General features: G+C 40.6%; 1 protein-coding gene across 1 annotated transcript in view; it reads left to right on the plus strand.

Moving 5' to 3' along the window:
• Positions 1–12712, plus strand: part of LOC145903709 (intermembrane lipid transfer protein VPS13D-like) — a 39143-nt gene that overhangs the window by 9581 nt on the left and 16850 nt on the right. The window contains exons 22-51 of the mRNA XM_082991837.1: positions 97–1170; positions 1299–1441; positions 1713–1809; positions 1870–2074; positions 2290–2442; positions 2509–2661; positions 3075–3382; positions 3443–3528; positions 3639–3755; positions 3827–3960; positions 4244–4479; positions 4984–5249; positions 5624–5748; positions 5807–5952; positions 6018–6144; positions 6601–6742; positions 7262–7415; positions 7498–7640; positions 7827–7936; positions 7997–8105; positions 8373–8570; positions 8830–8948; positions 9187–9420; positions 9698–9899; positions 10241–10471; positions 10742–10884; positions 11152–11273; positions 11575–11783; positions 12071–12321; positions 12560–12685. Coding sequence (XP_082847963.1) covers positions 97–1170; positions 1299–1441; positions 1713–1809; positions 1870–2074; positions 2290–2442; positions 2509–2661; positions 3075–3382; positions 3443–3528; positions 3639–3755; positions 3827–3960; positions 4244–4479; positions 4984–5249; positions 5624–5748; positions 5807–5952; positions 6018–6144; positions 6601–6742; positions 7262–7415; positions 7498–7640; positions 7827–7936; positions 7997–8105; positions 8373–8570; positions 8830–8948; positions 9187–9420; positions 9698–9899; positions 10241–10471; positions 10742–10884; positions 11152–11273; positions 11575–11783; positions 12071–12321; positions 12560–12685 — 5863 coding nt within the window. The remainder of the gene's footprint in view (positions 1–96; positions 1171–1298; positions 1442–1712; positions 1810–1869; positions 2075–2289; positions 2443–2508; positions 2662–3074; positions 3383–3442; positions 3529–3638; positions 3756–3826; positions 3961–4243; positions 4480–4983; positions 5250–5623; positions 5749–5806; positions 5953–6017; positions 6145–6600; positions 6743–7261; positions 7416–7497; positions 7641–7826; positions 7937–7996; positions 8106–8372; positions 8571–8829; positions 8949–9186; positions 9421–9697; positions 9900–10240; positions 10472–10741; positions 10885–11151; positions 11274–11574; positions 11784–12070; positions 12322–12559; positions 12686–12712) is intronic.

Genomic DNA, 12712 nt, shown 5'->3' on the forward strand with positions numbered 1-12712 from the left:
TGAATACATTGCTCTCAACTGCAATTTTTGCAACCTTTTAGTTTTAAAAACTTTGCGCTTTGTCCTCATCATTGTATAAACCAATGTGTAATTTAGGTCCGTCCAATGCTACTTTGAAATCCAACGTCGGGAACCCGTTGCCCTGTCCAACATTGCAAGTTCCAACAACAAACGTACTCGCGAATGTCGCTGAAAATCTCAGGCAATTTGCCAACCCTTACGACCCGTTCGGCGCTGAGGAAGTCCTCGTGTCCGCTGAGAGCAAGGCGGGACCCGAAGTCTCCCAGTTTTCCGAGCATCTCATTAAGCTTGAGTTGAAAAGTTTAAAGCCAGGATCACCCGAATTTGAGTTGAACAACAACTTGGACGAGGAACAGCCTTGTAATTTGGTAAACGCTTATTTCAGTAACCTGGACGTTGTTTTTAACGCCAACAGCTGGATTACGCTGTTGGACTTCGTGCACAAGCTAAAACCGGACACACCGATAAAGAAAACCGGAAAAAGTTCGATTGAAATTGATAAGGCACCGCTTGAGGGCAATACGGCTCTTAAACCAACCACAGCCCACACGAGACTTAACTCCGAGGCCGAAGTCGAAGAGCCAATAGAGAGTCACGTTGTGATAGACTTCAAAAAGCTCAATATATTGCTGTTACGTCATATTTACCTTCCGGTGCGCGAAGTCGGCCACAAGGTGGCGACACTAACCATGCACGGCGCCCACGTGATCGCTGATGTGAACTGCAGGGCCGAGCAAGCCAAGTACGGCAACTTGACTGCGAACTTGGACCTACGCGGTTCGTTGTCGGGCCTTCAAATGCAGGATCTTTCCAGCTTCAATGCTTGTACTGAAGTTCTGAGTCTCGGCACGACTGATGAAAACAACAGCGTTCACGGCGACCTTTTGGCCAGTTTAAATGCAACGCAAACCGACCAGAGTTCGCACGCAAAGGCATTTTCGTTTGAAGTTGTCCACGGCCCTTTGCTATCAGAAATTCCGGATGGAATTAAGCTCTGTGAAAGAAGTACGAAGAAACAAGCGTCCGAACCGACTGTGGCAAACTTTGTTATCATGCCGGACAACGACCATTTGATGGCGTCAGAGAGTGACCTGTGCGATTTAATGTTTTCTATGGACGACGAGACTCAAAATCCCAAAACGTCTCAAGGTAAAGAAAAATCTATTTGTACACGTTGTACTTTTTATATATTTGTAAATTAATTAACAAACTTTCCTTTGAACTTGAGCGAAATGCGCCTTCCTGTATCGAAACTAAATTACAGCATATTTTGTTAGGTTTCAAAAGCGAAGCTCGGGTGGCTGTAAAGGTGGCATCGGCTTGTTATATTCACTCACCCCGTCTGGTCGCCGAAGTCCTGGCGCTTATTGATGAAACTGGTGACATCACACGCGCTCACATGACGTCAGATACTCGTCAAGTACGTTCACGACTGTTTTCCTGAGTCAGCTGTATTTTTATTACTTTCTCAACTGAGTCAGCTGTATTTTTATTACTTTCTCAACACTGATGTCTATTCGCCAGATTAAAACGTGCTAAAAGGACTAGAAGTTCCACATATCATAAGTCATTTTTTTTTGTCTGCAATTACATTTTAACACAAAAGTGGCAATTATGTGTCCAAAATTAAAATCCGGCGAAACTTCACGCTTTGTTCTAAGATCTCTGTTAAATATTGACTTCTTTTCAAGGCTTACAAAGATATGGCCCGAAGCATCGTGGACAAGGTATCCGACTACAGCATGGCGATGTTGGCCCGAAGTGCCGCGTTCGACGAACAAACAGATGGTGGGAATGCGTGCATATTTTCAACCTCCACAAAGTAAACTGCTTATTTAACTTTGTCAGAGATCGACTTGAAGGAATTGCACCCAGATGAAGAAGCACAACAATCGCCGTATAGGGTTCATAAAGAGACGAACAGCACTAGGTTGCGGTTGCAAGTACAAATGCAGTCGCCCCTCGTAGCCCTGCCAAAATATCCTGGCAGCTACGAACTCCTCGTCGCCAATCTTGGTCAGATTACCATTCGCAACGTTCATGAATTAAACAGGTAAAGAGGAACGGAAGTATTGTGAATTCGTTCGATAATGACCTCAAATCATTTTTTTCTCTGAAATAAACTTTTTAACTTGAATTTAACTTTTTCAGTTGCGCCAAAAGAATCTGGTAATTTTTATGTCGTACCAGAAATTAAATTTAGCAGTTCAAACCCGTCATACTTTTTCCATTGTTTTACCAACAATGTTCCAAACTCTTTCTTTTCAGTGACATGGGTGCAATGGACGTTCTCAATATAGAGGTGGTGGACATGGATTTGCGAAGTCACCGCCAGAAAAGCGAAGAGTTGGCGGCAAAACGAAACGCAAGCGGTTCTCTCTGTTCCAGCGGACCAAGCATTTCGAAACTCAAGGAGGAAGGGTTGGAGAAACTTGTTTCAGTGATTTTGCTGTGAATTTGGAACGATTGTTTCGTGTTGTTTTGTAGGGAGCGCATGATGGCGGGCGAAGACGTTCAAATTCTGCACAAGACCTCGTTGCAATTATCAGTGGTAAAAAGATCTTTTGTGCCGAACCCGAAGAACGTTCTCGATGCAAGGAGTTGTTGTTCAGAAAAATCACGCATAGATCAACCTGAAAGGTGAAGGCTTGGACATTTTGAAACAATAACAATAAAAATCTGGCTTAAGACTAACTCCTTGCGTTCGCTATCCATAGACGGGACACTGTTTGTTTAAAAAAAAATTAAAACTTTTTACCTTTCCTCTCTGAACACCGAAGGTACATTGCATGAATATCAACGACTTTAACCAGTATCATACTTGTTAAGTAGGAATAGTAGTTGGTGTTTCAAATGACTGAACCTACCAAAACTCCTTTCTTATTCTCGTAATCTCTAGTCAAACATACTTCTTCAACAATCTTAATCCTGGGACTATACTAAGTAACGGTGTCTTGGAAACAATTTCAAAAATCATTCTTGCGATCTTGCAATGACCCTACAATTTGCTTTTCATGAACTTTCTGCATGGATATCAAATACTTTGATTTCAGCACGGATTGCTGTGACGACTTCGCGTCGTGCGTCGGCGCCATCTCAGACAAGCGAATGTGTGTGGAGGTCAGGGCAGCTACAGCCCTCACCGTCACCCTCTCCAAACTCGCGTACGAACAAGTCCTGAAAACACTTGACAACGTGGCGTACGGTGGTGACATCGACCAGGTTGACGAAGCTCGGAGCGTTGCCTCGGATCGTGAAGACACACCCCCGAAACACCCCAAACATTCGGATTCTGCTCCCGTTTTGCTTGAAACACCCGGGAAAAAGTCCAATCTTGCGGGAAGGCGAGCCACACTTTCAAGTAAGGCACTTTAACATACAGCATTGTGGGCAGTAATTAAAAAGAGACATTTCGCTACAGCCACTTCGCAGTCAACACCACATAGCGATCGCGAATTTTCCCTTTTTGACGCACCGGGTTTGGAAATTACGCCACAGCGTCTACCGGTAAGCACATTGCATTATTAAAGGTGAAGTTTTTGGATATTATATTATGAAGTACTTACTGAGCACAACGTAGCTTATGCTTTACGTGTGTATTTAAATTATTTTCGCAGTCTACTTCACAAAGCGCGACATCCCTGCAAACAAGAAAATACACACCTATCAGTGCAAGCTTCCGTGTTCCGTCCCTTATATTTCAACTGAGTGGCGATCTGAGTGAAGGGGAACAGGTCAGTAGCAGGGTTCTTAAGCATACAATAAGTCAATCTCCATACTTTGTTTACCGGGATTTCAATCTCAGGGCATAGTAAAGGTGACGCTGCAGAGATTTCACGGTTCTTATGAAAAGGAAAATCGCTTCGGGACATCTATAGATCTCTCCCTGGGGTCTCTTGATATTGAGGATATGTTGCAACCGGAAGGATCCTCCGACAGGTAAAAGTTTGGCTTTACTTCTGTACAAGTCAACTTATACCCCCTATTATGGACTTAGTTGGCTTTTGTTAAAGTTTAGTTGCTCTTGAAATGTATGAGATTTTTTTTTCAGCCGTTTTACAAGAAGAAACGTTTAAAGCATTGGCCAGTAAATCACATGTTTTTTATCTAAATTAAACGCCAAATGCGAAATTCCATCCTTGTCCAACTCATCACAATATTACCGTTTCTTCCATTCATGAGTGTATAGCATTATACTTCTAATGAACTTACAACTTTCCAGGCACATCGTGGTCTCGTACACTCCCGGATGTAAAGATACACGAAATGAGAGGGAACAAGTAAAGACGGAATATCTCTCAACCTCGTGTCCTGCATTTACCACCGTGACCATGTCGCCACGAGCTGACGTCTCCACTTCGTTTCCGTCATCGCAGAAGCAACAATTCAACGTTTCCCAACCAACCACAGCTAGAGGAGGCGTCTTCAGACCCTACGAAAAGTTTGGTTTATCATCAGGTGAAATGCTTGTGTGACTTGAAATGGTGTACGACCTCAATTTAATAATCTGTTACTGACACAGGCATACCGACGATGCAAAAAGGCTCCTCTTGCGATACAGAACTCTTAATTATTATCTTTGTTTCGTTTGTCATACAGCCACCTTAATATGTCAGGATGTACTTTGTAAATGTAAAAAGTTAAATTGAAATTTAATACTTGCAACAACAAAAGATATCTATATAAAACATCTACAGAGCTGTTTGTTTGATCGGTATTTTCAACTTTACACAAAAACTATCCAAATGATCATTGATCGACACCCTGCCAGGGTAGCTTTGTTATGTATCAAGAAATGCTGAAATGTGTATTTTCTCCGTTTGTTCCCACATGTTAATCACAGTTAAACCGGGTTAAATTTTTCTCCTCTAACTGGGTCATTTTACGCCATTTTCTGTTCAACGGAATGCTGTTCGTCCGGTATTATATACCAAATATATTTCTAACTTCCTTCACCTTTAGGTGCGTTTGGATCAACAACCCAACGTAAGCGCAACGAATCGAGTCGAAATTCAGTTGGAGAACACGGAGAGGTGGAAGAGCCTCCGACTCCTCCAAGTTCCCCGCAACCTCCCTATCTGGACCAAGAGGTTGATGAGGAGACGGAGGATCACACTCTCGTCCACATCCGCGCATTTCTCGTGGATGGAAAAAGCGTCGCATATTCGCGTGTTTATAATCGTGTCAATAGAAGGGTGGATGTTGATTTCAATATGTTGGATTGTAAGGTGATGCATTTTTCCAACAATCAATTTACTTTATGGTAGTTTGAATAGTTGAAATGAATACCATAATCTTTCATAGTAAAGCGCACCCAGTGACGTAATAAAAGGTTATTGTCTGATCAGATTTCTAATTTGCATGTTGAAAAGTTGGAATATTACCTATATTTTTGTTGCGTGTAATGATCTTGGTTACTTACATCTATAGCATAACCATGACTGGTCAATTTTTAGCTGTTTTTACTCTAACTTGGATATTTTTCATTGAATGTTGGTAAAGGGGTCAAACTGTCAAGTTTTAGGAGACTTTCTCGCGATGACTTCGTTTTAAACTTATAAACACACTAACGATTCAATGGTGTCCGAAATCTTTACTGCAGATCAATCTACAAACCTGGGTCGTGCTTCTTGATTTTTTCGGAATCGGGACTTCCCCCAAGAAAACCTACCAACTCGACCGTGAAACCGAGGAAACTTACTCATGGGATAAGAGGCTCGACATAAGGTTGAAAAGAGGTGATTCCGCCCATTACTGAAATCTAACCCCTTCTCCCATATGCCAGGTCATTCTACGAGAACCAACCGGACGAACACATCAACTCCGAGATTGATTTCGTGGTGAAAAGGTTCACGTTGATTTTCAACAAACCCGAATACGAACTACTGAAAGCTGACGTGACGGGACTCAAATTGCACGGTCGAATCCGAGGTATGGTTCCTAACAGTGGGAAAAAATTGTCAAAACAACCGTTTACTTTTCTTACATTTGAACAGACGGGACGCTGAATGTGAAAGGACAACTAGGTGGTCTGGCCGTGCACGACATGAGTCCAAACGGATCCCTTTATCGCGATAGATTCATGTTCACCGGGGACCGAGCTCTTGATTTCGACATTATGAAGTAAGTTGTAATATTGTTAATATAGATACGAGATGTGGAAACTGTAAAAAAGGCACCTGTCCAGACTATCTTTTTTTGCGAATATCGCTTGCCACTTGTATGTGCACATATTATTACAAGTGTTTATAAGAACGTTTTAGCCATATGGTTGTTTGATTTCTGCTTTTTCTTCCAACAATCAGTGGATTTTATGTTTTATTATCATTTTCACAAATGCAACACAAACTGTTAAACTATTATGTCCAAGTGGCGCCCCTCCCCTTCAAGAAATAACACACAATGTCATGCACCAGCGATTTTGCCTTTTTCCCAGTGTGCTTGCTACTGTTTGTGGAGCTGTGAGGATCTATGGTGTTTTGTTTAAAATACTTTAAACTACCTTTACACAAACCACAACTTGCACACCTCGTTACACAAAATCAAAACCATTTTATCATCATCATCATCATCATCAAGGTATGATGAATTCGACCACAAACTCGAAAGGGAATTCGACATCAGCGTTCGACTCCGCATGACTTCCATTCGTTATGTTCACACACAGAGATTTCAAAACGAGGTGGTCGCCTACCTTCAACACTTTCAACAACTTCAAGAAGTAAGAACCAACAATACCAGTTGCATCAGCAATATGGCGCGCAGCATAGAGACACCATCCTAGCTGTTTTTTCTGTGTACTGTAGTTATTGCAAGGCATTTTTATGAGATATAAAACTATTGCATGCAGATCTACTCGGCAAATTTACGTGTGTAAAATCTTTTGTACTTTATTGTCGAAATTTTCGGAACAGTAAGTTTAAAGTTTAGGAACAAAACACGCATCGTGTTACATAAGAAAGAAAAGTATCAAATGTAGAAGTGAGCTGAAGACCTATTAAGTCTCATCAGCACAGCTTTGGTAACTTGCTGCAATGTTGTCAGCTAAATAGTCTGGTCAAGATCTTGCAGCTAATTAGCCTTTGGTTATACCTTTGTTAATGCATTGACAGCATAATAGCTTTGGCTTTCATATTCAAAGTAATTAAAAGTATTTTGCACCCACCTTTGAACTTTTACGCAATTTTTGCTTCACCTTGAATTCCTTCCCCTGCCAGATAACTACATTACCGATATTCAGGTGCTCGGTCGGATGAGAGCGGCGTCCGTGGGTCAAAGTGTCAGAACGAGTTCATGTCGACAAGCTCGTGTCAAGTTGGACATCGAAACTGGAGCCACCATTATTCTCTTACCTGAAAGCAGTCACGCGGATCGACTTTTGGTGGCTAACCTCGGTAAATAAATAAAAATAGTCAACTTCATGCAACATGGTCTTCGCATTGTCAACATATTTGGTAATTAATGTGTTTTTTGAAGGCAACATCAATCTCCGCAATGAGTTTCTGAGAAACGGCGATCCGGGCACTTTGGCGTCATATAGTTTTGAATCTGAGCAGAATTACATGGATTTAAATGGAAAGATGGACACAGGAGGTCTAGTAGGGAATCAAGACGTAGATGTAGGTTATAACATAAAGGAAAAGACAAAGGAATCTTTTAAATTTGCGACATCTAGACGTAGTTGGCAACAACGCTGCTCATATAATTTAAAACTCATCAATAAGATGAAAACCAATCGAATTAAAATGGTTCATAGGTAAAAGCGAGAAATACCTCAAAAAACCTACATTAATTTGTGCGCGAAGGTATTGGCATCACCGACAACAACTCGACGTTGTATTTTGGACGTCATCCACGTCAGTTTGGTGGACATGGATCTTTACACAGCCACCTTTACCAAGCGAAAGTTGCAGAGGTAAGTGGGATGGTTTATTGTTGTGAGGCGTTTGGTGGTTTATGATTTTTATGGTTGCAGTTCACCGAGTCGACCGGTGCAGGATCTCTCCCATCTTGTATTTCCGAGTTATACAGTTCAGTGTAATGGAAAACCTCTACTTAAGGACAAAGTGCAGCTGAAACTACAAGTAAGACTTACTCACAACCGGATTTTTTACCATGGTTCTTGCGCATCGTTAATTAAGAAAATATGAAATAAACAACGTCTTTATACGTGTTGAATATATCCGTACTTACCCTTGCAAATATTCCAAACTCTATCAACTCTTGATGCCTTTGAGTCTACACAACGCAACACAAAACAATTCATAACTTGTGCAACGTGTTTAAAAAATATTGTTTGTTTTATTCAAAAAAGGTTGATATTTAAAGCGTTTTTGCCTTGACTCTTACAGATGGAGCGAAACCTCGAGAAAGAGATAACTCACTACGGTGTGCCCGACACAGCCATGTGTGCGAGGTTATCGTCCGTATATTGCGCACTTGACCACACACAATACTGGTTAGTGAGAGGTGCTCTCGACCACAACGCCGGTGAAGCCATTCCCGACTTCCCTCAGCCGACGGCATTCTTGCAACCATCAAAACTCCATGTAAGGCATTTGTATTCAACCACATGGCTTGTTCAATATTGCTTGTGAGCGGGTAAATGAAGCATGAAGTAGACAAATAGGTGACACGTAGAGGGTCTAACTACTTTTTTATATCTTTAGACGACCATACTAAAAAGACCTTTCAAAACCCATCCAAACATTTTTTTCATTGCTGTGAACCATGTTCAAAATATTTTTCGTCGCAATGAGTGTCTTCGTGTATAGTCCAGCGAAATGTTTAACATTTGCGTTTTCACAGACTGTTTTGACTGGCGACGTTTACACTGGCTTAAGTATGGATTTTCATTTGACCAACGTCAGCATTGAATTGCTGTTTCAACATGCAACCGATGTTTCACCAGCAAAATCACTCGGCAGGTAATTACATAAACAAATAATATGAATTATTTGTGTAAGCTGCAGACAGATGGCCACTGTTTCGACCTAAAAGGTCTCATCAGTGCAGCTGGTGTGACTATGCATTATTTTGAAATATTATACTCGCCTGGGACTAGAAAAAAACAATTGAGGTTGACATAATGGTAATTTGAACTGACCGTCAAACGTTTGTTGCCTATATTACCACAACAACCCCATAAAAATTATACAATTTTAGGATGGATTTTATGAAGTCAGTGTTAAGCTACCGCGCGTTTTCGGACAATAAGAAAACGACCAACCTCTCCTGTAAAGCGTTCCGAGCAATCGACACTAGGTGGCAGTTTGGCGGTGACGGTGGACCTTCGAACACTCCCAGTGTGTTTACTACCATCCTCGGGCCAATGACCAACAAACCATCACCATCTGCCGGAAGTGATTCAGATTTGCTGCAGTTTGAGATTCATCAAAGGTAGTGATTGCTGTGTTGGGATGACTTGTTTATTCCTTATTGGATTTGTTGTTAAATGAACTGCAGCTCATCAATGCTGCTGGTTTGGTTACCTGTATAGCCTGCATAGAATTTGCTACAAGTAAATCTTCGTATTCTGCTAGGGAGACTTTTTTGTGCAATTTACCAAACTAGCTTAAAACTTTTACATTTACGGGAAAATTTCTGTAGTAAATATTCAAATATATTTCAACTTAGTACAATTTCCCATTGTTTAGCCTTTGTATTTTTAATACAGGTCGGGTCCCGGTTTTATGGAATTTACTGCACTCCTCAACAACATGAGGGTTTACGTTATTCTCGACTGGTTGAACGATATGAACAAATATTTGATACAAAACCCGAACCAGGCCAGGTGTGATTCCTTGAGGGAGAAAACCGCGCAGAGAATGGCGCAGTATAAACAAATGGATTCAGGCAACCAGAGAAGGTTGGACGACGTAAGTGGATAGTAATCTGTGTGTACCTCGAGTGTTGTTCACGGTTGATCACTTTGCACTTTCAGGTAACCGTTTACTTGTTTTGCCTTTTGTTTTTTGTTTCATTTTGTTCAGACTTAAACCTTTTGTCTTTGAACAAAAAACTGCAAATCTTTTAATTGATTCCTCCTGCTTGGTTAGTGTTTTAATAATTTTACAAAACATGATTCACTCAGACTTCCGAATACATTTTTTGCATCCCATGCATCATTATTATACTTAACGTCATAACTTAAACTTTAATCAAAATAAGGCTTCTTTCCCAAACTTGCAGTGCGGTTACTTTTCTTTCCAATGTTCAGTTAGGGCAACTCGAACCCGAAGTTCGTAGTGACGAGTTTAAACTGAACGTCACCGAAACCGAATTCGTGGTGGTTCAAGACTCGGCGCGTTTCGACACCGATGCTGTCATCTTGCGGTCAACAGCAGTGTTGCAAGTATCACCGGAAGATGGCGCCACGCAGCAATCACAAGCAACCTCATCGCGGATGGGTGGGAATCTGCCTTTACGTTGCGGATTGGAAAGACTGGAAGTAAGTGTTGTCGAATGCATTTAGTTCCATGTATGAGGTCAGTGTAACAGCGCGAAATGTTGCGGACAAATTACCTTCATTAAGGTCTGCTTTTCATATCCCACATATATAAAAATCCATTAGGAAAATTGTTATGCTCCACAGGCACCAAATGGTTTTGTATTTAAATTTGTATAGGTACTTGGTTACACAAGTTTTTAACTGTTTATTATAACATGTGTTTTAAAACTGTTATGTGACGTTTTTTAATGGAGCATTTTGTTTTTTTAGATGTTTTCTTGCCAACTGGACAAAGAGAACGAAACAGCTCTATCCATCATCGACCCAGTCACCGTTCAAATTGAAGTTCGACCAATCAAACAAGTCGACCTGATGAACCTGGATATTTTACACGACTATTCAGTATTGGACAGGTGACTGTTTCAAGTACTGACTGATTTTTTAACAAAATGATCCTTTTCGCCTGGCCGTTTGGTGGCAAGATCGTCAATAGCTGCCAAAGCTGTATTGATGAGTCCTACTAGGTGGAAACAATGGCCTGTAGCTCACTGAAAACATATCATTGGCTCCATTGCTCATAGTTGGTCAATGATCATTGCTTCGATAAAGTGCTCGTTTTTTCTGGTTTTTGTGACGTTTGTTTTAATTATTTGAAGTCGTGAATTTATGTCTTATTGCAGAAATCTTCTTGAAATTCATATATCCGATCTCAATATGAGGGTTTCATACAACGATATTATGTTATTCCTCGCTATACTGAAATCCCTTCCAATACAAGCTGGAATCGAAAGCAAGGGTTTAGGTTAGAGCATTTTGAAAACGATAAAATAGAATAAGTCAAAAACAGTTATATTTATATGTACATTGTACAGTCGTATATTATGAAATAACGGTTTGTTCCATCTCAATCAATAGTAGTTGTGCAATAACTTCGAAACACAAAAAAATGAACAAAAAAAAATTAATAACGAAAGGAAAATGATTTTCCCGCAAACAATTGATAATTGTATCTACCTAATACTGTTTCAAATTGCATATGAGTACAAATTGCTACTTTGTTACAATTTTTGTTCAACGAACATATAAATTACATATGGACGCAGCTACCAAACACGACATGTCAGCAAGCACAAGCTCGGAATCGACAAAAATTAAAGCAGTTTACAAACCGAACGAAGAAACAGTGCGGAACCTCACTACGGTCGGATACTCACGTAATGACGTCATCTACGCGTTGAGCGTCAACAACGGTGACATCTCGCGTGCAGGTTCTTGGTTGGTTGACAACGCAACCCTACAAGCGAATGCCAAGGTAACGTTGATATAATTACTTCGCAAATTTATTGTGAGTTTTTTTTTCAGGAAAATGAAAAATCCAGTGTAAAAAATCAATTTCAACCGCCTTTTATGATAACTTCCTTGTATTGATTTCTTCACTTTTTGTGAAACGTCCCGGTAAAAACCATGAATTAATTCCACCTCTTCGACACAAAGCTTTTTTTCAAAACACGATCATTTGTTCTTATTTTATGTTGTTGCGTTTTGATAATTTCCCGAAACTTTTCCTACATGAAAACGGACCTTTGAATTTCAACCCAGAAACACGTTATACCTTCGAAACGGGACATCCCCTTTGCTGTGGCCCGCGTTTCCCTGAAGGTGGACGCAGCGAGGGTTTGTCTGATCGACGATTGTGCGGATGATTGTGACGTCCCGCTTGCTGAATTCGCCATTCACTCGTTACATGTGAGGCAGGGAGTCGCTCCTAAGTTCGAACGTACAATGAAGGATTGTGTGCACGGCCAGCGTGGCTCTTCCTCGTTCAAACTCACTGGAGATTATTACAACAGGTGATTTGTGGCTCTTTTTAGCTCGATTTTTCATGATATACCAGCAAATGTTTTGCGTATGTTCTTGTGTATAAACTGCGTTATTATCAACTTTGTACATTTCGTCAGTAAAACGTTTGTATTTTTTTTTCTAATCAACTGCAGTTGAACTCGATTTCTATGTTCATATAATACTGGTTTTGACATTGAAATATATGTGTAGTATATATTGCATAACTATTAATAATGTTTATTGAAGACTCTTGTCTCTGTGGGAGCCGTTTCTTGAACCTTGGCGATGTAACGTTGCCTGGCAACATGAGCAAAATTCAGGCAGCCAATCAAGCAGCGGCACGTGGAATTTGAAAATTGAAGCATCGGACAGGTTTAAAATTATAATAATACGCACTAA

This window comes from Ascidia mentula, chromosome 5 (genome assembly GCF_947561715.1).
Source record: "Ascidia mentula chromosome 5, kaAscMent1.1, whole genome shotgun sequence".
NCBI lineage: Eukaryota > Metazoa > Chordata > Ascidiacea > Phlebobranchia > Ascidiidae > Ascidia > Ascidia mentula.